Genomic DNA, 23,141 nt, shown 5'->3' on the forward strand with positions numbered 1-23,141 from the left:
TGGAAAACACTTTATTTAATGAAAAAACAACAATTTTCAAAAACGGTACTGTGCCTTTAAGAGAAAAAAAGGCATACACAAACTGCAAAACTGCTTAAAATTATCTCACATTTTCCCAATTTTTTGCAGTAGACACACTAAGCTATAGTAAGATTGCAACACAAGCAATTTAACATTTAACCCCCAAATAGAAAAACCGGATTGACAAAGTGCCAAATACCGGTAAAACCCCTGTCAGCACCTTGCCACAGCAGTGCTGTGGCGCCTACCTGCCCTTAGGGATTGATAATGTGGGGATAAAGCTTCGATTAAGCCCCAGAAGTTCACCAGGACCCTCCGGTGTTGTAGCTTGCTGCTTGTCTATAGAAAACAACTCTGCAACTGAGGCGCAAAATTAGGCCCCGCCTATCTCACTCGATGTTACTAAGGCCTTTAGAAAAATCTACCAAGCGTTTTTTCAGCCATGTGGGTTATAAAAACCCCAAAAAAGCCAAGTGTACCCTCATACAATTGTCCCTTCAATTAATAAACACAGCACTCCCGGAACACACAAATGTTTGGTATATATCATTCAAACTGAGTGTCTCATAAATTAAGCCCTTTATGCAAGCTAGTAGTGCCCCTTCTAAGACTAGGAATACTGTCAGCCTTTCTGAGTTATCACAGTCTCTCCAGAAAAAATGACTGAACATACCTCATTGCTGTATAGCAAGAAACCGTTCCTCACACTGAAGTTTTCCTGTACTCCTCAGCTTCTGTGGGAACAGCAATGGACCTTAGTTACAGATGCTAAGATCATCATCCTCTAGGCAGAAATCTTCATCTATTTCCTGCCTGAGAGTAAATAATACACACCGGTACGATTTAGAAATAACAAACTCTTGCTTGAAGAAAATAAAAAACTTACAGTTTATCACCTCTTTCACTTTACCATTCCTGCTTAGAGCCGGCAAAGAGAATGACTGGGGGGTGGAGTTAAGGGGGGAGCTATATAGACAGCTCTGCTGTGGGTGCTCTCTTTGCCACTTCCTGTTAGGAAGGTTAATATCCCACAAGTAAGGATGAAACCGTGGACTCTGTACATCTTGCAAAAGAAAAGTTTCTGCACCTAGCACAGGCACAGCATAACTTAAACCCATGCTTGTGGGTTATGCTTATTTCTATAGGAACAGATTCGAAAAATTTTCGGCAACGATATTAGCACTGTTCTAGAACTTTCAAACTCATTATATACTCCTGGAGTAAAGGTTTATTAACCTGTTTTTATTTATGGTATTAAGGTTTGAACATGCAATACAGATTTAACAGATTTAACCGTTGTGGTATATAACATGTCTTTATTTATCTTAAAATTTAATAAAATTTAGTTTTGAAAATTTGACAAAAGAGCAGTAATTAGATATGGATTGATTATAACACCTTGCATAAAATGTTTTTGTCAGCAAATTTTGATTTAGTTTTAGTCAGTCTTTTGACTAATATGTCATTTTGATTTAGTTTTAGTCATAGTCTTTTTACAAAAATGTCTAGTTTTAGTCATATTTTAGTAATCAGAATTTCTTTAGTTTTATACTCCTTTTAGTCTAGTTTTAGTCGACAAAATGAATACTGCTGCACACTGAAGATGAATGCAAGGTACCCCTTTTAAATGGGGGTACCCTTGCATTCGAATTGGCTAAAAATGTCAAATCAGCCAATAGGATGAGAGCTGCCTACATCCTTTTGGCTGATTTGTTCCAAGTCAAATCAGCCAATAGGATGTAGGCTTCGCCTCCGCGCCTCCACCAAGAAGATAGAAGATGGACCCGCAATGGATGAAGATGGAGCCGCCTGGATGAAGATGGATCACCGGACTTCAGCAATGAAGAATACCTATTTTAGGGTTAGTGTTAGGTATTTTTTACTTGGGGGATGAGGACTTCTGCCCACTTGGATGAAGACTTCTGTCCGCTTCTTCGCCGACTGGATGAGGATGGATGTCCGGACTTCAAAAACTGTAAGTGGATCTTCGGGGGTTAGTGTTAGGTTTTTTTAAGGTTTTTTTGGGTGGGTTTTATTTTTAGCTTAGGGTTTGGGCACTTCGTAAAAGAGCTGATTGCCCTTTTCAGGGCATGGGAAAAGAGCTAAATGCCCTTTTAAGGGCAATGCCCATCCAAATGCACTTGTCAGGGCAATGGTTAGCTTAGGTTTATTTAGATAGGTTTTTTTTGGTTGGGTGGATGGTGGGTTTTACTGTTGGGGGGTTTGTATTTTTTTTACAGGTAAAAGAGCTAATTTCTTTGGGGCAATGCCCCGCAAAAGGCCCTTTTAAGGGCCATTGGCAGTTTAGTGTAGGCTAGGTTTTTTTTTTTATTTGGGTGGGCTTTTTTATTTTGATAGGGATATTAGAAGTAATTTGTTTTTATTTTTGATAATTTCCTTTTTTATTTTGTGTAATTTAGTGTTTATTTTTTGTAATTTAGATAATTGTATTTTATTAATTTAATTTATTTTATTGTAATGTTAGGTTTTAGTGTAAGGCAGGTTAGGTTTTATTTACATGTAACTTTGTATTTATTTTAACTAGGTAGTTATTAAATAGTTAATAACTATTTACTAACTAGTCTACCTAGGTAAAATAAATACAAACTTACCTGTGAAATAAAAATAAAACCTAAGCTAGCTACAATATAACTATTAGTTATATTGTAGCTAGCTTAGGTTTTATTTTATAGGTAAGTATTTAGTTTTAAATAGGAATTATTTAGGTAATAATTGTAAGTTGTATTAAGATTTATTTTATTTATATTTAAGTTAGTGGGGGTTAGGGTTAGACTTAGGCTTAGGGTTACATTAGGGTTAGGTTTAGGGGTTAATATATTTATTTAGTGTTAGTGATGTGTAGTATAGTGGTGGCGACATTGGGGGCGGCAGATTAGGGGTTAATAACTGTAATGTAGGTGGCGGCAATATCGGGAGCGGCAGATTAGGTGTTAATAGTTTTATTTAGGTGGCGGCGATGTTAGGGGCAGCAGATTAGGGGTTAATAACATTATGTAGGTTGCGACAATGTTAGGGGCAGCAGATTAGGGGTGTTTAGACTTGGTTTTTATGTTAGGGTGTTAGGAATAAACATAACTTTTTCTTTCCCCATAGACATCAATGGGGCTGCGTTACAGAGCTTTTGTTTCCGCGATCGCAGGTGTTAGGCTTTTTTTTAGCCGACTCTCCCCATTGATGTCTATGGGGAAATTGTGCACGAGCAAGTCAAAATACCACTTGTATTTGTGTGAGGTATGGAGCTCAACGCAACCATATCGCCCGCGCAAGCTGGGTTTTACAAAACCTGTAATAGCAGCTCTATAGGGAGGTTAAATACTGCCGCTTTTGTGGCGGTCGTTAATTTCCCTATAGCGCTCAAAACTCGTAATCTAGCTGACTGTTTGTTAAAGGGACACTGAACCCAAATTTTTTCTTTCATGATTATGATAGAGCGTGTAATTTTAAGCAACTTTCTTATTTACTCCTATTGTCAATTTTCTTCATTCTCTTGCTGTCTTTATTTGAAAAATAATGCATCTAAGCTTTTTTTTTTTTGGTTCAGGACTCTGGACAGCATTTTTAATTGGTGGATGAATTTATCCACGAATCAGAAAGAATAACCCAGGTTGTTCACCAAAAATGGGCCGGCATCTAAACTTACATTCTTGCATTTCAAATAAAGATACCAAGCGAATGAAGGAAATTTTATAATAGGAGTAAATTAGAAAATTGCTTAAAATGTCATGCTCTATCTGAATCACAAAAGAAAAAAATTGGGATCAGTGTCACTTTAATTAATTTTTATTGATACACTTCTTTGTTGGATTCATTCTATGGTTTATTTGTGATCACATAGCTCAAATGCACTAGGAAGGTATCATCAATACTTTATATCAATTAGCAGTCATGCTTTCTGCTTCCTTACACAGAGAGTCTCCAGTTACACGAAATACATAGTTCAAAAGGTTTTTCTAATATAAATAATGGTTCTAATTAATTTGAATAGCATATAAAATTCATAAAAACATTATTTCCCTTATGCAATTTACCTTTCTTTATATGGTAGAAGAGGTAGTTTTTTTTGTTATTTTAACTTTAATTAGTTTGTTCTGTAAGGTTTTGAAGGTGTTTTTTGTGATGCCGTATCCTTTCACAGTGAAATTTGTTTTATGCCTTCAGAAGTCAACAGTAATGTTTGTGAATTCTGCTATTTTCAAGTTGTGATGTTGTGGAATTAATTTCCACAAGATATTAGTTTTATGAACGGGTTTTATTCAATCTATTGTAGTGTTTTTTTTTCATGAAAATTCTGATGAAGTGAAATAGCGATCATTGTTCATAAAAGGATAACTTATCCTGTGAATTTTGATTACAATCATGGATTTCTTTAGAATATTTTTTTTTTCAACCCCAGACTTCTAGAAAACCTGTTCATATGTTTGAGTACAATAATAAATAATAAACAAACAAGTAGATAAATAAATATATAAACTATTGTAGGTGTAAAATTGAAACATTAAGAATTAACTTGAAGTTTAAGAGCAAAATTATCAGAAAAATCAATTCAAATCCTGATTTTGAAGACTAGATTTAGAGACGTTTGACCTAAACAATACTTTTTATAAGCAGTTACAGTTAACTTTGTTGAATTGACCATTTGTCAGTATGCTCTGTCCAACTTTATCAAATTAGTTTCTTCAGGACACAGAACCATCATGTTCATTCAACTATGAAGCTTGAATAAAATGAAAGTACCAAAGGATATTTAAATTGAGAATCATATAATTTAAAGAAAACATAATTATAAAAAAAAATATAAATAAAATCACATTACATACCACTTGACCATTCTGTGGATTTTTATGTGCATATGGAGGTCCTCGTATATGATTCCACATTTGACCTGATGTCATTGCAAACACAACACACTGAAAAATAAATGAATACATCATTAAATAATGCTATACTGGTAAATCATACATCATTTTATCTTGAGGTGGTAAACATAACGGGTTTACTGAACATTATTGTATGGGTTTATTATTAACAATACTAAATGAAATGGCTTGCACTGGGCATGTTATATTCTGTGATGTTTCTATATCACAGAAATCTGCACAACACCAATTATATCTACACTTAGTTACATGAATTACTAATTTTATTGATCACATTGGCTATGTTGCATTACAAACTAGAACCATCATGCTTGGTATACAAATAACAATAGCAAGATTAAAACAGATCATCCCTTGTCTAAAGTTAAGCACCTGCTTTCCTTGAAAATTATTTTTTATGGAAGAGTTAGAATGATGTTCAGGCCATCTACAGATGTTAATATATTAGATACATACAGCATTCATACCTCATTGAGTTTACAGTACAGTATTAAACTTTCTAAAAAAAACCCTTTGCAGATATAAAAGTTCTATTGTTTAACGTAAGTGTGGCCAACTGGTTGCCCATAGGCTATTTGTAGCTATCTGCAGTAGTTTTGTGGCCCCTGGGAAAAAGCATGACTAAAAATGTGTGGCAAAGTTTTGTGACTCCAGAAAAAGTGGAACTAAAGATGTATGCTTTAGGGACTCCTAGTGGGTGGGTAAACAAAATGGCTACAACTCAAAAGAGTCCTCTAAGGGGGGAGAACAGAAGACAGAGGGTACCCAGCAACATTACTTAATACTCTCTCTGTGTCAATGGATATATTTGGAAATATATTATTATGATTTGTGCTTAATAGCTATACATTTATATGGGTTCCTTAAGGCTTCTAAAATATTGATCTGGGGCCCCCATGTGTTCATGTAGTATGCTATTTTTCCTATTTAAAATATTAAGTACTTTTTTTTTTAATTAAACATTTTACAAGCCAGACATTTATTAAAAAAATCACTAATTCACCCACTCTATAATTAAAGGACCAAACAGAGTAGAATAGCATAATCAGCAAATACATAGTCAAAGACACTGCAAAAGCAGTTTGAATTTCAAATGAGTAGAAAATGTATTTCTGACAAAGTTAGTTCTATTTTCTTTTTCATTGCATCATGTGACAGCCATCAGCCATTCACAAAATTCAAATACATATATCGTGTGAATTCTTGCATATGCTCAGTAGGAGCTGGTGTCTCAGAAAGTGTGCATATAAAAAGATTTTGCACATTCAGATAATGGAAGGGAATCATAAAGTTGTTTAAAATTTTGTGTTTTATCTGAATTGTGAAAGTTTAATTTCGACTTTAGTGTCAGTTTAATGGATCATGTGATGGCCCACTGTATGGGTGGAGACAAGAATAAGTCTTTGTAGTAAAATAGCTAAAAGTTTGCTCTAAAAAAAAAAGCTATAGTTGTAGGTAGGAGGCAATGCACAAAGAAAATATATACATCTAATATAAATTTTAATCAATATATATTAAAATAAAAATGTGTATTTTCAAATAGCGTGCACACTATATAATACTAACCGTATCCCTTAGGTTTCAATGTTTAACAGCCGGTATCTTGGCTTTTTGTCCACATGTCTGTTTCCGTGGAGACACAGCTAAAATACCAGCTGTTTGGAGAGCAAACGCCTACACTGAAACCAAAGGGATCCGGTAAAGGTAATGGAGACAGCTGATGAGGACTATCACACAGCGGACTCTGTAAGACCTGTGGATTTAAAAGGTAACCCTTACAGCTACTTGGTGGCTTGTCACTCCTGCTAGAGTTTATTTGTATTTCAAACTTAAAGGGACAGTCAAGTCCAAAAAAAACTTTCATGGTTTAAATAGGGCATGCAATTTTAAACAACTTCCCAATTTACTTTTATCACCAATTTTGCTTTGTTCTCTTGGTATTCTTAGTTGAAAGCTAAACCTAGGAGGTTCATATGCTAATTTCTTAGACCTTGAAGACTGCCTCTAATCTGAATACATTTTGACCACTAGAGGGCATTAGTTCACATGTTTCATATAGATAACATTGAGCTCATGCACGTAAAGTGACCGAGGACTGAGCACTGATTGGCTAAACTGCATGTCTGTCAAAAGAACTGAAATAAGGGGGCAGTCAGCAGAGGCTTAGATACAAGATAATTACAGAGGTAAAACGTGTATTATTATAACTGTGTTGGATATGCAAAACTGGGGAATGTGTAATAAAGGGATTATCTTTCTTTTTAAACAACAAAAATTCTGGTGTTGACTGTCCCTTTAAAGGGCTTTTATTTCTCTCATTGAACTCTGATCTATTTCAATGGCACAAGTTTTTACGTCTAAGAGCTGAATTTGGACAACATTTGTTGTATTTTTGTTCCCATATTGAACTTTACTACTTTGATTCCACATTACAGAGATTGATTTCATATATATATATTTTGCTGTGATCTCTATTTTTTGCTGTGGAAACTATTTTAAAATACACATTGATTATTTATTTTAATATATATTGAATCAAATTTACATTATATGTATATATTTTCTGTGTGCATTGTCTCCTACCTATAACTATAGCTATATATTGTACTACATTATCTTTATGATAAGGAGAAAGCCATTAAAATGTCTCTGTCTAGAGAAAGGCTTTAAGTTAATCAATAGTTATTAGCGCTTGAGATTTTTCACTTTGAATTTACAATTGGCCAAACAGTTTTGATTAAGAGTTATAAACAATATTAACATAGTCTTAAATATGAACAGACTTTAAAGGGACATAACACCCAATTTTTTATTTCATGATTCAGAAACAGCATGCAATTTTAAACAACTTTTCAATTTACTTCTATTATCTAATTTGCTTCATTCTCTTTAAATACTTTGCTGAAAAGCATATCTAAATAGGCTCAGTAACTGCTTATTGGTGCCTGCACATAGATGCCTACTGTTATTTGCTCTCCCGTGTGCATTGCTATTTCTTCAACAAAGGATACCTAAAGAATAAAGCACATTAGATAATATATGTAAATAGGAATGTCCCTTTAAGTTATAATTGTAAACCAGAAGGTTTAGTCCCTTTTGTACCCCAACCATAAGAATTGCTCAACATTTATTTATTTATTTATTTAATACCATCAAATCTTTATCAATAATGTAAAAGCACTTTGAGCATTGACCTCTGTGTGGGCTATTTCTGTGTTCTAGCATTATTAAACTAAACACTGCTTTTTCAATGTTCTTAATTAACTAGACATTTATTTTAATATAACAGAAGTGTGGTCCACCTCCACTTATTTTATTTGTCTTCAGGTTACTCATTTTCTATGTATATTCATTTATCTATTAAGTGCCAAACATGCCCTTCATGAATGTTTAACATCACTATACTAAATTGTTATGTTGGAAGCTTGAATCCAAAATCCCCATAAACTAGAAGGGTTTGCAAAATAATAGGCAAAGGAAAAATATGTAGAATATGTGTGCAGATGTCAGAGCAGCAGAGATGAGAGCTGAAGATAAAGAGGAGCAGGTTGGTCCTGCAGTTGTAAACCTGGTAGTAGACTTCAACAGCAATTGCTCTTACTTGTAAGAAAGTTATAAATACAATAGCATTTATGGCCTTATATTGTGGGGAACACTTGGAAGCTCTATAAGTAGGTGAGACACTTGAAAGGGCTGGATTCTATATTGATTGTGCAGCCATGTGGATATGAGTGGTTTACAGCTCAAGAGAAGAGCAAAAGTTTAGAGGAGAATCAGCTCTCTAAGACGTGGTAAGTGCCATAATTGGATGGAACTATGATGAATCAATATTCACTTATATATTATGCTTAAAAGTCTTAAAGTGATGGTAAACTTTCCCCTTTGTTTAAACAGATCGGAATATTAGCGATATTTTATATGGAGTTTAATTCATCAGTTGTAATGAAGATACATTTTAACATACATTTTTATGTAGTGCTGAAATTCAAATACAAATAACCTGTGCTCCGGCCACCTACTTCAAAAGTAATTTTTTTTGTGAGCTAACGGTTTGAACTGAGCACCTTCATTCTGAAAGATCAATGCTACTTGATTCAAGACAATTTTGAAAGGAAATGACAACACTTAAATTATGCTTCCCAGATAATTTTCTTTTCTTCTGTATGGGGAGAGTACACAGCTGCATTCATTACTTTTGGGAAATACAGAACCTGGCCACTAGGAGGAGGCAAAGACACCCCACCAAAAGGCTTAAATACCTCCCCCACTTTCCTCATCCCCCAGTCATTCTGCCAAGGGAACAAAGAACAGTAGGAAAAATATTAGGGTGAAATAGGTACCAGAAGAACGAATAATAAAGAATGTAAGGCCGCCCATGGAAAAATAATGGGCAGGGAGCTTTGGACTCTTCCCGTACAGAAGAATCTAGTAAGCATAATTTAACTTTTTCTTCTTAAAACGGGGAGTCCACAGCTGCATTCATTACTTTTGGGAAATCAATACCCAAGCTATAGAGGACACTGAATGCAAACGGGCGAGAACAAAAAAGGCGGCCCATTCTGAGGGCACCACAGCCTGTCACAACCGAGATTCCCGACAAAAAACTACTTCAACAGAAGCAGAAGGATCAAAAAATGGAAGAGGACAAAGCAACTACCCATCAATTAGAACCATAAGGATCCCTGTTAGAGACCACTCATAAATCCTGGACTCAACTGAGCACAAAAACCTGAGGAGAGAAATGTCCCACTGTCTAGAAGCCACAAAAAATAACCCTCTCCATGATCAATGGCAAGGGGAATAACAAATAAACTCCCCACTCCACATTCTCCCTAACTAAGAAGAATGGAAGCATCAGATAAGGTTTGAAAATAACTCAAGAAACAATCCACGAAAACTCAAGGACAAACAGAGGGAGAAGCCCCTAGCATAACTCGACAAAGAGCGGACTACAAGGCATCAAGAGGACAAAGCCCTGTAGAGAATACTCTACCGAAGAAAGGAAAAATTCCAGACCACCTCCAACATGGATCCAAAGGAACCAATGTAAAGCATTAACCAGAACCGTACTCCTATTAGGACAAAAGGTAGAACATAACTACCTTACCACAGACAGCTATCTAGCCCAGAGAAATTGAACACCCACAGGTCAGAAACCCTGGTAGCAGAAAAGGAACAGAATAGGAATATCTGTATATGCCACAAACGAAAGCTGCAGGCTTCCATCGGCTAGGCAAACTAAACATCAAGCCATAACAACTAGCCAGCCGAGTAGTTAGAAAACTTGCACCAGGACCTACTTGGAAAGGACAAGAGAAAAACTCAGAAAGCAGAGCGGACCAACTCCCCCCCTACTAGAAAACGGGGGAAGGGAGGACGACACACTGACCAATAAAGAGAACCAACTATCCACTGAGGGAAGGTTCCATATCATCCGAACCAACAGAAAGGTCCCCCAACCTAAAGAAGGAGCACTTGGCATTCAAGATACGTGGTCAATGCCCAAGAAGAGCAGTCAGAGTCTCTGACCCCTACTCTGATCTAACTGCCCATCACGGACGTGACTGGCAAGGTCCAACAGGACAAGGGAGATTTAAAAATTCCTAGCATCGTCAGGGCCCGGAGATTAGATAACAAATCTCCCATCATGATTACCTAAGGAAAGGAGTAGGAAAGAGACATCAATACCCAAATAGACTAGCTCGGGTTCCAAGATACCCATCCTTAGTTCCCTTCATAAACTAGAAGGGAAGGTACCCTCACGAAAGGACAGACCCTTGACCAACTGAACTCATAGAGTCAGATAAGAGAAAAACTACCTCAGGAGGAGCCAACTGGATAGGCGCAGTAGACCAGATCCTCCCAAATAGAAGGAAATTGAAGAAAACCCAGGAAGACTCCAGTAGAGAAATTCCCAGAAAAACTTCCTCCATTTCTCCGGAAGAGAGAAAAAGAACCACCCCAGTAGGAACATGGAGATTTCCCCAGATCCGGGAAAACAAACCTGCTACTGGAAGCCGGACAGATACAAAATTTATGAAAACCTGGAAAATAGATTAACCAAAATGCTCAGTCAAAGACAAGGGACTAGGTAAAAAAACAGACACACAGAACCAGGAGCCGGATTAAGGCCAAGAAAACGTGCGGAACAACCACAAAGTTACCCCTTCTGTAAAGGAAATTGCACACAAGCTTATGCAATCACTGCCATGCCTCCATGGGCACTTGAACGCTGATCTCTCATGCTATATCCCAGTGATTGTCCACTCAGCCCCAAAGGGCTTCTAGGATAACCCCCCCAAAGTCTGAAGACAAAGGTAGGAACCAAAATAGATCAAACCTTTGAAATTAATCCCTGTTTGAGAGAATATGACAGTCTCTAAAGATCCAATCAGGATCCACTCCCGGAAACCCCACAGCTCAAGGAAATGACGAATGAACGAGCATCCAAAAACTCCTATCAGGCGACGGCAAAAGAGACTGCATAACAATCCCCCAGATCCGCAAGTATAGAGGATCCCAAAGAGGATACTGCAGGAAAAACGGTTCCAAGAACCGGGACTCCTCAACCAGATGACAGGCAAGGGGAAGAGAAAAATACAGCAATCCTCAGAAAGGAAGCACTGCCTAAGGAGATTGGAACCAAAATAGGACAATTCAATCCACAATGGAGTACCAATAGAAGAGAAAATTATTCACCCTCTACACGAGGTACTGAAGATCTCTATGAAGTCATCTGATCCCCTAAAAGGCTGAGTGGGAATTAGAACCAGTGGCTCAGTTGCATATGTGATGAGCCACAGATAGTTCTCCTTGAAAAGGAGAACTCTAGCTCCTGTCCAAAGGACCTCAGGAACTATGAATATACTGCCATAGTAGGATTCATAATCCCAGCTAACTATGCTAGCTAAGCCGGGACAAGACACATAAGATTGTGTTCGACCAAATATTGGACGCTCCACCAAAACAAAATAAACCAGTTATGACCAAGACAAATTACCAGCCTGACATCTAGGATAGAAGGGCCTCCTATAGCTTGTAGAAAACAAGAAAATAACCTCTAAACAAGAAGTAAACAAACCTAGTACCCAAACAAGACCAGCCTGTTGTGAAGGATACAACGTGCCTGTTATAAACCTCAAAAGAACAGAGAGAACTAGTACCCAACCAGGACCAGCCGGATGTCCAGGGTATGACAGAACTGTTCAAGGGTTAACTGGAAGTTCTAAACCCTAGCAGGACTAGACTAAATAAACAGACAAACAATAGACAAATAAGCTCTGAGGTTTAACTATTGTCTCTTAAATATATATATATATTTTTAACTTCAGACGGAAGTAACATCTATTGCGACCATAAAATCACCAGTATCAAATCCCAGAGAAGAAATAAAAAAGTTTCCTAAAAGAAAAAAGTCTACAACAGTCTCGAGCTCTGGAAATAAAAGAAATAAAACACATCCTAACAGGATCAAAAAGTAAGTAGGCAGCACCCACAGGTGAACGCCAAAAAGGAATAGAAACACTAACAGGACCAGCCTGTCAGAGACCCGATTCCTCAAGAGCTCAGAACTGGGATTAGATACACAAACAAGACACAATCAGGAGTAGGATCTCCATCCCTCTACTCATCTAGCGCTGTTCGCTATCTGATTAAGAAGACTGAGGATTTGCTGAGGAGTCAGAACCGGAATCCTCCAATGCCACCAGCACATGCCTCAGCAGTACACGCAGGCACGCCAGTCTGAACGTAAAGGCAAAACTCATCTCCAGTGGGGCATCTGAAGTCCCCAACCCAGAAGGCTGTACCCCTGAAGCCTCAGAGGGAACTGCTTCGCCAGATGAAAGATCCAAAATAATTGATGTCTCACCTGACGCACCCATGTTAAGAGGACACAGATGAACTCTTCGCTTGCAATCAGGAAGATGTAAGTGCACCAACGCCAAAGATATGGCCATGCGAAACCGCGCAGTAACCTCTGGTGAAAATAAACCTCCTTCCGGAGAAGGGGTAACGGTATGTGGGACAACTGCCTGTGTAGGAATAGAATATTCTAGGGAACGCACCTCATGGGCACAGAAGAGGCTGACAGCTCAGCGGTCTCTAACCTCTCCCCATTGGGAGAAGAGAGCACTCTATTACGGCATACGGAACATAATTGATTGGGCTGGAATTCCGGGCCTCCCCACAATCTATGCAAGTAATAGAATCTGAATCAGAGAAAACCTTCTCCGAAAAATCAGAATCCTCCATAACTTAACTGATTAAATTATGGACAAAAAATAACTGGCACCATACACCCCCAATGGCTGGGGCACTCACCACCTCCTATAACCCAGACAAGTAGAGAAACAGACCCTCTCCACCGACACTCAGTCAGGAATTACGGAAATGGAGAACGAAAAACGTGACCACGTCCGGTCACGAGGTGCAACATGCAGGCCAAAGGAAAAGCGCGCCAAGTCCACAAGAACTGTGCAGCCTGAACAACCTTTACATCCCGTAAAAAGCCATGAACCCCAACATCTGTACACATAAGCAGACAGAATCACATAACAAACGATTAAAGTCCCCCACTGTTCAATAACCCCCCTCAGGAGATATTAACCCTTGATTCCATAAAGATAAAGGAGTCCCACTGAGACTCTGTCTTCTATCATTACATATATCCACAATGAAAAAGAAAATGAAACAATTTTACCGGAATCTATGCCGTGGAACAGTAACACGGTCCTTCAAGTGTGACAGATAGTAGCGTTGCTTCTGACATGGACTTGAGCGAAGAAAGCAGGCAGCAAAACTTGTCAACATTGATTGCTTATGGAGTTGTTAATATGAGTTGCGATGGTTTCGCAGAAAGACTCTCCCTGCATCTCCGGACTCTAACTTTCATCCATGCTCTCACTGAGAGGCTGACAGAACTACTTAAATCTCTAGTCCCATCTTGAAGAGTGCTACCCTCCATAAAAGACTCCTCCGTAATCTTCTGACACTTCTCTGCCAACCTCCTGTGACAAAAGGCAAAGAATGACTGGGGGATGAGGGAAGTGGGGGATGTATTTAAGCCTTTGGCTGGGGTGTCTTTGCCTCTTCCTGGTGGCCAGGTTCTGTATTTCCCAAAAGTAATGAATGCAGATGTGGACTCTCCCGTTTTAAGAAGAAAATAAAAATTCAACTTTCATGATTTAGATGAAGCATGCAATTTTTAACAACTTTCCAACTTACTCCTATTATCAAGTATGCTTTGTTCTCTTGGTATCCTTTTGGGAACTAACTGGTGATTGATCACTGCACATATATGCTTCTTTTTATTGGCTCCCCTTATGTTCAGCTAGGTACTCTGACAGAATGCCGATGGACAGAATGCCGAAGCATGTTCCGAGTTCGGTCGAGGGCAGATACGCTCCAGAGTGCTCTGTTCTAATCAGAGCCTCGGGCGCCGCAACCGCCTCTGGAAACCTAACCATGGTTCCCAGCCCACACGTCTTGTAGTTCTTTGTCTGGGAAATACTATCTATCTATCTATCTATCTATCTATCTATCTATCAAATCTATCTATCAATTTATCTATTTATCTATCTATTGAATCTATCTGTTTATCTATTGAATCTATCTATCTATCTTCTATCTATCTATCTAATCCATCTATCTATCTATCTTGTGGCCGGACTGTTATCCGACGGCCACTTGTCTGTCGGAATATTATCCGTTGGACAAATGTCCATCAAATAACAGTCCGGCCACGGTTCAGCTAGCCCTAATGGTGTATTGTTGCTCCTTCTACAAAGGATAACAAGAGAATTAAGCTAATTTGATAATGGAAGAATTGGAAAATTGTTTAAAATTGCATGCTCTATTGAAATCCTGAAAGAAAAATTTGGTGTTTCATATCACTTTAAGTAACCAGGAGTGCACAGTAATTAATTCTCTAGTCATTCTATCAAGTGCTGATAAGTAATAAAAACAACATTTATGCTTTCCGGATATGGAGAGTCCACAACATCATCAATTACTAGTGGGAATATCACTCCTGGCCAGCAGGAGGAAGCAAAGAGCACAACAACAAAGAAAATAAATGAACAGTCATTTGAACGAAGAGAAATGGAAAAAGGAATAACACAAAGGTGTAGAGGTGCCTGAGTATTAGACAACAAATAACTGTCTTAAATTAAGGGTGGGGTCGTGGACTCTCCATATCCAGAAATAAATAAATTTATCAGGTAAGCATAAATTTTGTTTTCTTTCCTAAAATATGGAGAGTCCACGACATCATCAATTACTAGTTGGAACCAATACCCAAGCTAGAGGACACAGATGACTAGGGAGGAAGAACAAGACAGGCAAACCTAAACAGAAGGTACCACCACTTGAAAAACCTTTCTCCCAAAAGAGGCCTCAGCCAAGGCACAAAAATCCAATTTGATTTTTTTTTTTTTAAAGTATGCAGAGAGGACCAATTTGCAGCCCTGCAAATCTGTACCACAGAAGATTCATTCTAGAAAACCCAAGAGGAGAATACAGCCCTCATGGAATGAGCTGTAAACCTCTCAGGAGGCTGCTGATTAGCAGTCTCATAAGCAAAAAGAATTAAACTTCTCAACCAGAGGGAAAGAGAAGAAGGAGAAGCTTCTGACCCTTACGCTTCCTGAGAAGAAAACAAACAGGGCAGAAGACAGGCGAAAAACCCCTAGTTGCCTGCAAGAAGAATTAAAGAGCATGCACAACATCTAAGTTGCGCAACAGATGTTCCATAAGGAAAGAAGGATCAGAACAGAGAAAAAGAAACAAAAAAAGTTTCAGAATACAATTTTTACCCGAAACCACCTAAGGGAGAATCCATGCTCAGAACAAAGGACCGCCTTATACGCATGGAAAATAAGGTAAGGCAAAATACATTGCAAAGCCAAGAGCTCTGAAACTCAGAAAAGATTGCTGCAAAACCTTAAGAACAAGGTTAAATCTTCAAAGAGGAGCAACAATTTTAAAACACAGGCCTGATGCTAACCAGAGCCTGACATGAATGAGCGATGTGCCAGACACTAGAGTAACAAAAAAGAAAAGCAGAAACCCGTCCAGGAGAACAGACAAATCCTAGGAAACCTGACCCTACCCCAAGAGTAGCCGTTAGATACACATTAATAAAAGTATTTACGACATACCTTATTGTACATCTTTCTAGTAAAAGGCTTGTGAGCCTAAATCACGGTCTCAATCACCGGCTCAGAAAAAAAACCAAGCTTAGACAAAACTAAACATTCAATCTCCAAGCAGTCCGCTTCAGAGAAGCGAGATTTGGATAAAGGAAAACACCCAGAGTTAGAAGGTCCTTCCTCAGAGGCAACCTCCAAGGTGGAAGCGTTGACATCCTCACTAGGTCTGCAAACCAGATCCTGCAAGGCCATACAGGAGCTTATAGAAGTATTGATGCTCTCTCTTGAAAATACGAGTAATGCTTTGTGGAAGAGAGCAAATGGAGGAAAACTGGTATACTAGACTGAGATCCAAGGAATCGCAAGAACATCTATCAGGACGGCCTATGGATCTCTTGACCTTGCACTGTACCTTGGAAGATTGGGGCTCTGCTGAGACACCTCCGGATGGAAAACCCATTCTTTAGAATTAAATAACTGTCTACTCAAAATTTGCTTCCCAGTTGACCAGGAATGTGGATGACAGACAGGCAAAAATCTCCACCCACTGGAGAATCCAACCAACTCCTACAAGGCTAAGGAACTCTTAGTTCCTTCCTGGTGGTTGAAGAAAACCACTGAGATGTTGTCCGACTAGAACCAGATAAACCGGGCAAATGACAACAAAAGGCCAAGACAGCAGAACATTAAAAATTGCTCTCAACTCTAAGATATTTATGGAGAGAGCAGACTCCTCCCGAGTCCAAAGTCCGTGCGCCTTTGACGAGTCCCAGTCCCCAGCCTAGCAGACTGGCTTCCTTGGCACAATCACCAAGGAAGGTTTCTGGAAGCATAAAGTTGTGAATGCGTGCATCGATCCCGAAACCTCTCTCACGCTAAGTGAATGCTCTACCATTTGAGCTAATTCCCGAGCGGGTTGATCCCTAAGACAAATGCTCCGAAGAAGGTGACCACAGAAGAGAGTCTCTTGTCGACTGTCTGGATCTATCTCACTGAAACAGATCAGAATGGACTCTGTTCCATTGTTGAGCAAAAGAAAAGATTTTGAATTTCCTGACCTCTGTCAAAAAGATTTCCATAGATAAGGAATAAATTATGGACCCTAAGAAAAACTACTCTTATAGCTGGAACAAAGGAACATTTTCCAGAAGTCTGCCAAGAGAGCCCACAGAACCACAAACTAAAAAAATGTATCTATAAAGGCAAATCTCAGGAACTGAAAATGATCAAAAAGAAGAAGTGGAAGGCTGCTGAGCAACAGTAAAACGGTATGTTTATTTCCAATTTAAAAAAAAAAAAATACACATGAAAGTGAACAGAGTCATTACAAACAGGGAAGGAGACAGCAGTCTTACATGTTTCACGCACACTTGCGCTTAATCATAGATGCTGGGGACAAGTATAGACAGCTGCTTTATTTAAAGGGACAACACACCAATAGAAACATTCATGTAATTAGATCATGCAATCATTGGTTATCATCTTGTACATTTAATTTGTAAAGTGTGTGTCCACAGTTAATGAAGCAGATCAGATAAAAACAAAATACAAAATACTTGTGAAGGGGGAACAAAATCTGGCACATTTGTAAAACAAATATATATAATTATAATATGAAAAACAATGATAATAATCATTTCAAACAATATGCCTGGAATTAAGAAAATAAATCAAATGTTCATGGAAATATATGTAAGTATATATACACCCTCAAAGAAAATAGAAAACAAAAAATATATGTATGTATGTATATGCAATATGGAACACCATTGAACATTTTGGCATTTAAAGCAAAGCATCACATTGAGTTTGCAGAATAAATCAATGGTATTCATGTAATCATACAAAGATATGTGTCTCAAATGCAATAAACAAATAAATACACAAATACCATAAGTGTCATAGGTATCATAAATTGCTACATATTTAAATTAACCCTTAATGGGGAAGACCTGATAATATTCCATTGGATACCAAAAACCACAAAAATGTCTACAATGAAGTTACTGGAGTATAAAAAGGGGGGTATTGGAGAAAGGAGATAGAATTATTAAAATATATACTAATATGAAGATATATGTATAACTTTCAATATATTGGATAAGGTATAATCTAGTTTAGTCAACAAAGTATCTCATATCCCATTCCAAATTAATACCCAAACCCATACCTGGTTTTTAATTTATAAATCCAGAAAAGTTCTTTCCTATCCAGGATTTTGGATTTATCTCCCCCTCTGGGTGGGGTTCATGGAAGGGTACATGAAGATAAGTATCCTTCATGTGTACGCTCGTCATGAATTGACTCTCTGGACCAAACAAATTACTTCCATTTTGAATGATGATCCTGAGCAACTTATTGAGACACTAAAAGTAATAGAAAGAATAGAAATGGATAGAACCCTAGGTCCTGTTCCCGTACTGGAACTGGAACTATCACTCCCAGGAAGGAAAGGTACTGAACACAGTTCAAGAATGTCCCTCCATTTTATCTGGACTGTAGATAAACTTGAGAGGAGAATCTTCCCCATGGAGGAAAAATTTAGAATTCAATTCTGAGAAGCTATGTCCACAGCCCAAGAGTCTGGGACCTTTCGTATCCAAAAAACAAACAAACTGCCCCCCACTTGATCCGATCTCGGACCAGGGCAAACCCTTCATGCTGATTTATACTCAGCTGCTGGTTTCTAGAATCCAAAACTAAGTGGGTTTCCACAAAAACTTCAGTTGAAGTTACAAAAGAAACTAAAATAACTCTGACATCCTTTAGGGCTGTTCTAATTAATGAAGATCAGAGATTATTTCTGCCAGACCAGGCCCAAACAAGGTCTTACTCTTGGAAGGAAGTGTCAAAAGCTTGGCAAAAGAAGCAACATCAGTTAACCAAGAAATTAGCCACAACACCCTGTGGGCTAAGACAGTAAAAAAAAGAATATTTAGACTCCCAGACTAAAAACAGACATGGGAGCATCATAATTAAAGTAATTGGCTAGTTTGAAAGTCTCAATCCAGTATGGATCTCCTCCAAGGAGACTCTACCCAATTCAGATAAGGCGTCACACCAATAAGCTGCCACACTTGACACAGTGGCAATACAAACCGCAGGTTGCCATTGAAAACCTTGATGAACATACATCTTTATCAAATAAGCCTCCAGCTTTTTGTCCATGGAATCCGAAAAAGAGCAGCTATCCTCCATAGGAATCGAAGCTCTCTTAGCCAGAGTAGAAATGGCCCCTTCTACTTTAGGCACCACTCTCTAACAGAGTTAACAACAGTAAATATATTTCCAAAGGTGGTAAAACAGGGAGAAAAGTATCCCTGGCTTCTTCCATACCAGTGAAAAAAACACCTCCACAGAGGAAGGAACATCATAGTAGTAATTAAGATTACTAGATTTCTAGGGTTGACAATGACAAGAGTATCAGAGTCGTCCAAAGTAGCCAATACCTCCTTTAACAGTACACAAAGGTGTTCAGGCTTAAATTTGAAGTGTACTTCTTCAGTATCAGATAAAGGAATTATACTGTCTGAATCTGAGATTTCACCCTCAGAGACTACTGATGTATCCTCCTCATCAAACTTATGAGGAACAGCAACCTGTATAGCAGGAGATGAAGCAGAAACCTTACTATCTGAATCTCTAATTTTCCTTTCCTTTTCCTTTACACAGGAAAAGCAGATACAGCCAAAGTTACCGCAGAAGATACCTTTGCAGCAACATCTGCAGGCAAATCAGAGGCTGCAGCTCTACCTTCCGCTTTAAAAGCTGCAAGCATTGCAACTTAAAAGTTATACATTAATTATCTGCGGAGAGCAACTTAACAATTAAAAATTTGACCTGACTGTCTTCTAAATGTTTTAAGACAGGCTTGTCAAGGAGTAGTACAAACTAGATGTCGGCTGTAAAACAGAATCGGATAATGCAGAGACATGACATTCTAATCCACCTTATGCAATATATAGGAAGCAATGTGGAAATAAGAGTTGATCATAAAAGCACAGTACCTGTCACTATGAGGCTATCAGGGAAGAACCCGGTCCGGATACCAACTTAGATCCGTGGCGTGGCTGATCTTTAGCTGATCGTTTATACATCCCTGTTTATGCACAAAGTTAGCTCCAAGCTTCGTTCAAAATATAGCGGTATCTTGAAGCTAAACACTGCAGAGAAGAAAGAGGCAGGGTCAAGATCGGTCTCAGAAATAACTTAAGATGGTGCGATTTCGAAGATGGAGGCGGCGTTACAAAACACTGCAAAGAAAAGTACGCAGTTTGTATTTTCACTTCATTGACACAACCGCCAAATTATATAAAGTCCACAACGATTGGCAAATTTTGTGAAGAAACACAAGAAGGAAGGGTGCCTCCTATAATAATACAGTTTTGCACCAAAGTACTCTTATAAAGTTTAAGAATCGTACTCACAAAGGTAGCAGCACCCACTCATGCTTAGTAACACCTACTGGGATCTTTCAGTGTCCCAGCTCACTGTTCCTGATTTTAGTATTGGCAAAATTAGGTTTAACAATGGCGATAACTTTTATTATATTGAAGTAGAAAATATATTGCGGGTCACTTGATACACACATTGGAGAATAAAATAGTTTGTGAGATGAATGATATATGTATATATTTTTCGTATTGAGTGTATAAGTATGGACAACACAGTATTGTTTTTTATGGGTTTACAATCTATGTAAAAAAAAGAGTTAACGTAAGATGAGGAACACCTGTGTAAAGAGGAGTGCTCAAAAAGCATGAGATTTGATTGGAGGTGGTTTTGTATAAAGCTCAGTGCTCTTAGTTAGGAATTATATGCCTGATGAAACAGCATGCCAGCTGAGAAACATGTCGCAACTTTTAAATCACATAGAGGTTACCATTGTACCCTATGTTTTTATAGTATTGTATTTTATTAAAACTCATTCATATATATCAACTTTTCTGAGAACCTGAGTTTTGATTTTCATCCTTGGGGAGACGCCTGGAGCAGAGGTGTGCAGGAACCGAGGAACAGTGAGCTGGGACACTGAAAGATCCCAGTAGGTGTCACTAAGCACGAGTGGGTGCTGCTACCTTTGTGAGTATGATTCTTACCTTCCTTCTTGTGTTTCTTCGCAGAATTTGCCAAACGTTTTTTGAATTATATTTGGAAGGAGCAGCCGATAGCTGTGAGGAAGAATTCTTCTTAGTTCCTTAAAGGATAGACCTACATCTCTGACCAATCATATGGACTAAGATAAGAAATATTTTCTGTGAAAGACTGTTACTTGTAGAATTTGGCTACATATACACATTTATCTTAAATCTGCCTATAGTGTGGTAACACACGTCTGTACATTTATTCTTTTTGCATGTTATTATATGTAGCAGAATCATATACATTGTGCCCCCTTAAGGGGTGACAAGATATAGTCATTAATATAAAGTCCACAATGACCTTGCCCTACATAAACTAGAACAACTCATCCAAAGAATTCCGAGACTCACATTCCCCAAACTGTTAGTTGAACACTGACTACAGCGGTAATTAACATAACAGCCGTTACAGTGCAATAAAGGGAAAAAAGTAAAGCGATAGTAACCTTAGTTTTATGTTATCAACACAGCCTCAGGGGATGATTTCCACAATAAAGGAAATAAACCCCACATGTTTCACACATATAAGTAAAGTGCCTGCCATTGCCTTAAAAATTATTTCCCAAAAGGATTAAAATGTCCTAATAAACACTGCAGGCTGTTTCTTAGTGCAAGTCTCCAATCCTAGAAGACAAAAACACTTACCTGTAGTCTAGCTGTGCGGCAGGAGGACGGCTTACAAGGCGTGAAAGGACACATACTCCTTACAGAGACCTGTAGAAAGAGAAAGAACAGAGTAAACTGCTCTGGCTTTCTATACCATGGGCAGAAAATATGTTAGGAAAACGCAAGGCCCACCTCACAAGTTTCTAACTGCTTTAAAGCCACCACTAGTGAAAAAAATAGTTTATATCTATCCAAGTCAGTGTGGAAATACTGCACACCGTATCAAATAATGAATACTGATATAAGGTGGCGCAACAAAATAGCTGACTCCTCTAAATTTTAACAAAGATGTACTCCTTTCTAATAAATGTCTGAACTTCCGATATTTCTAAAAAATCCCTAATATAATAAGAGTAATCAACATACTAAATATCGTTTTGAAGAGATATAATTTAATGTAATCAAATGAATAAACGTATTTAAATAAAATAAAGAATAAAAATATATACTCTCAACCACTAATCTGTAACAATTACCTTAGCACAAATGATCTGCAAAATGTAGCTAAATCACAATACAATGTATTAGTAATAAGCGATTTCCCTAATCAATTGAAACATTATAGTTTAAAACATAAGAATAAAATGATATATGAATAAAAAATAGACACCGGTGTTGATACTAAATCTATTTCGATAACAATGTAACCTTTAGTAACACGGCTGTAAGTGTATTGTGTTGCACAGTCTCAATCTATGTGGATGTCTCCTTTTAGTTAATCCGTATGGATTGGAGATAAAAAAGGCCTCTAATTTATATTATTATTCCGGTTCTGTAACTGCCGTGATATAAGGCATTAATATTCTTAGTCTTTTTATTATTACCAAAAAGTCAAGTTTTGTAGTAAATGTCTTCAGCCTTTAGGCTCAAAAGGACCCTATTATTAGTGGTAATATTACATACGTTTCTGTAGATCTTATTGTTTTTCTTTCTCCTGGTTAACAGTGCACTGTTTAAACGATGTATCCTGTGTGGACAGATGATTCCGGTGGAGTGCTATTGCTCCCAGCCTCCGTTTACCGGGTGATACAGCTAATATAGCTATCCGCTGTTAGATGTTTTTTGTTCCTTTGTGGTTATTAAACAACCGGTAGAGTGTTCCCATTGGGACCTCTGTTTACCGGATTCTTTGCTCCTCTGTGTTTTCAGCTGTTAAGATGTTTCAGCTCCTGTGTGGTTGTCAAGTGGGTCGGTAAAGTAATCTTATTAGGAAATGTGTTTACCAGGTTCTTTGCTTTTCAGTGTGGTCTTTGAATATCAGTTAA

At 37.9% G+C, this 23,141-nt stretch overlaps 1 protein-coding gene across 1 annotated transcript in view; it reads right to left on the bottom strand.

Annotated features, from left to right (window-relative positions):
- TUSC3 (tumor suppressor candidate 3) overlaps positions 1 to 23,141 on the bottom strand; it is a 598,639-nt gene that overhangs the window by 128,640 nt on the left and 446,858 nt on the right. Inside the window, exon 6 of the mRNA XM_053703931.1 lies at positions 4,860 to 4,949. Coding sequence (XP_053559906.1) covers positions 4,860 to 4,949 — 90 coding nt within the window. The remainder of the gene's footprint in view (positions 1 to 4,859; positions 4,950 to 23,141) is intronic.

The sequence above is a fragment of the Bombina bombina genome, chromosome 2, assembly GCF_027579735.1.
Source record: "Bombina bombina isolate aBomBom1 chromosome 2, aBomBom1.pri, whole genome shotgun sequence".
NCBI lineage: Eukaryota > Metazoa > Chordata > Amphibia > Anura > Bombinatoridae > Bombina > Bombina bombina.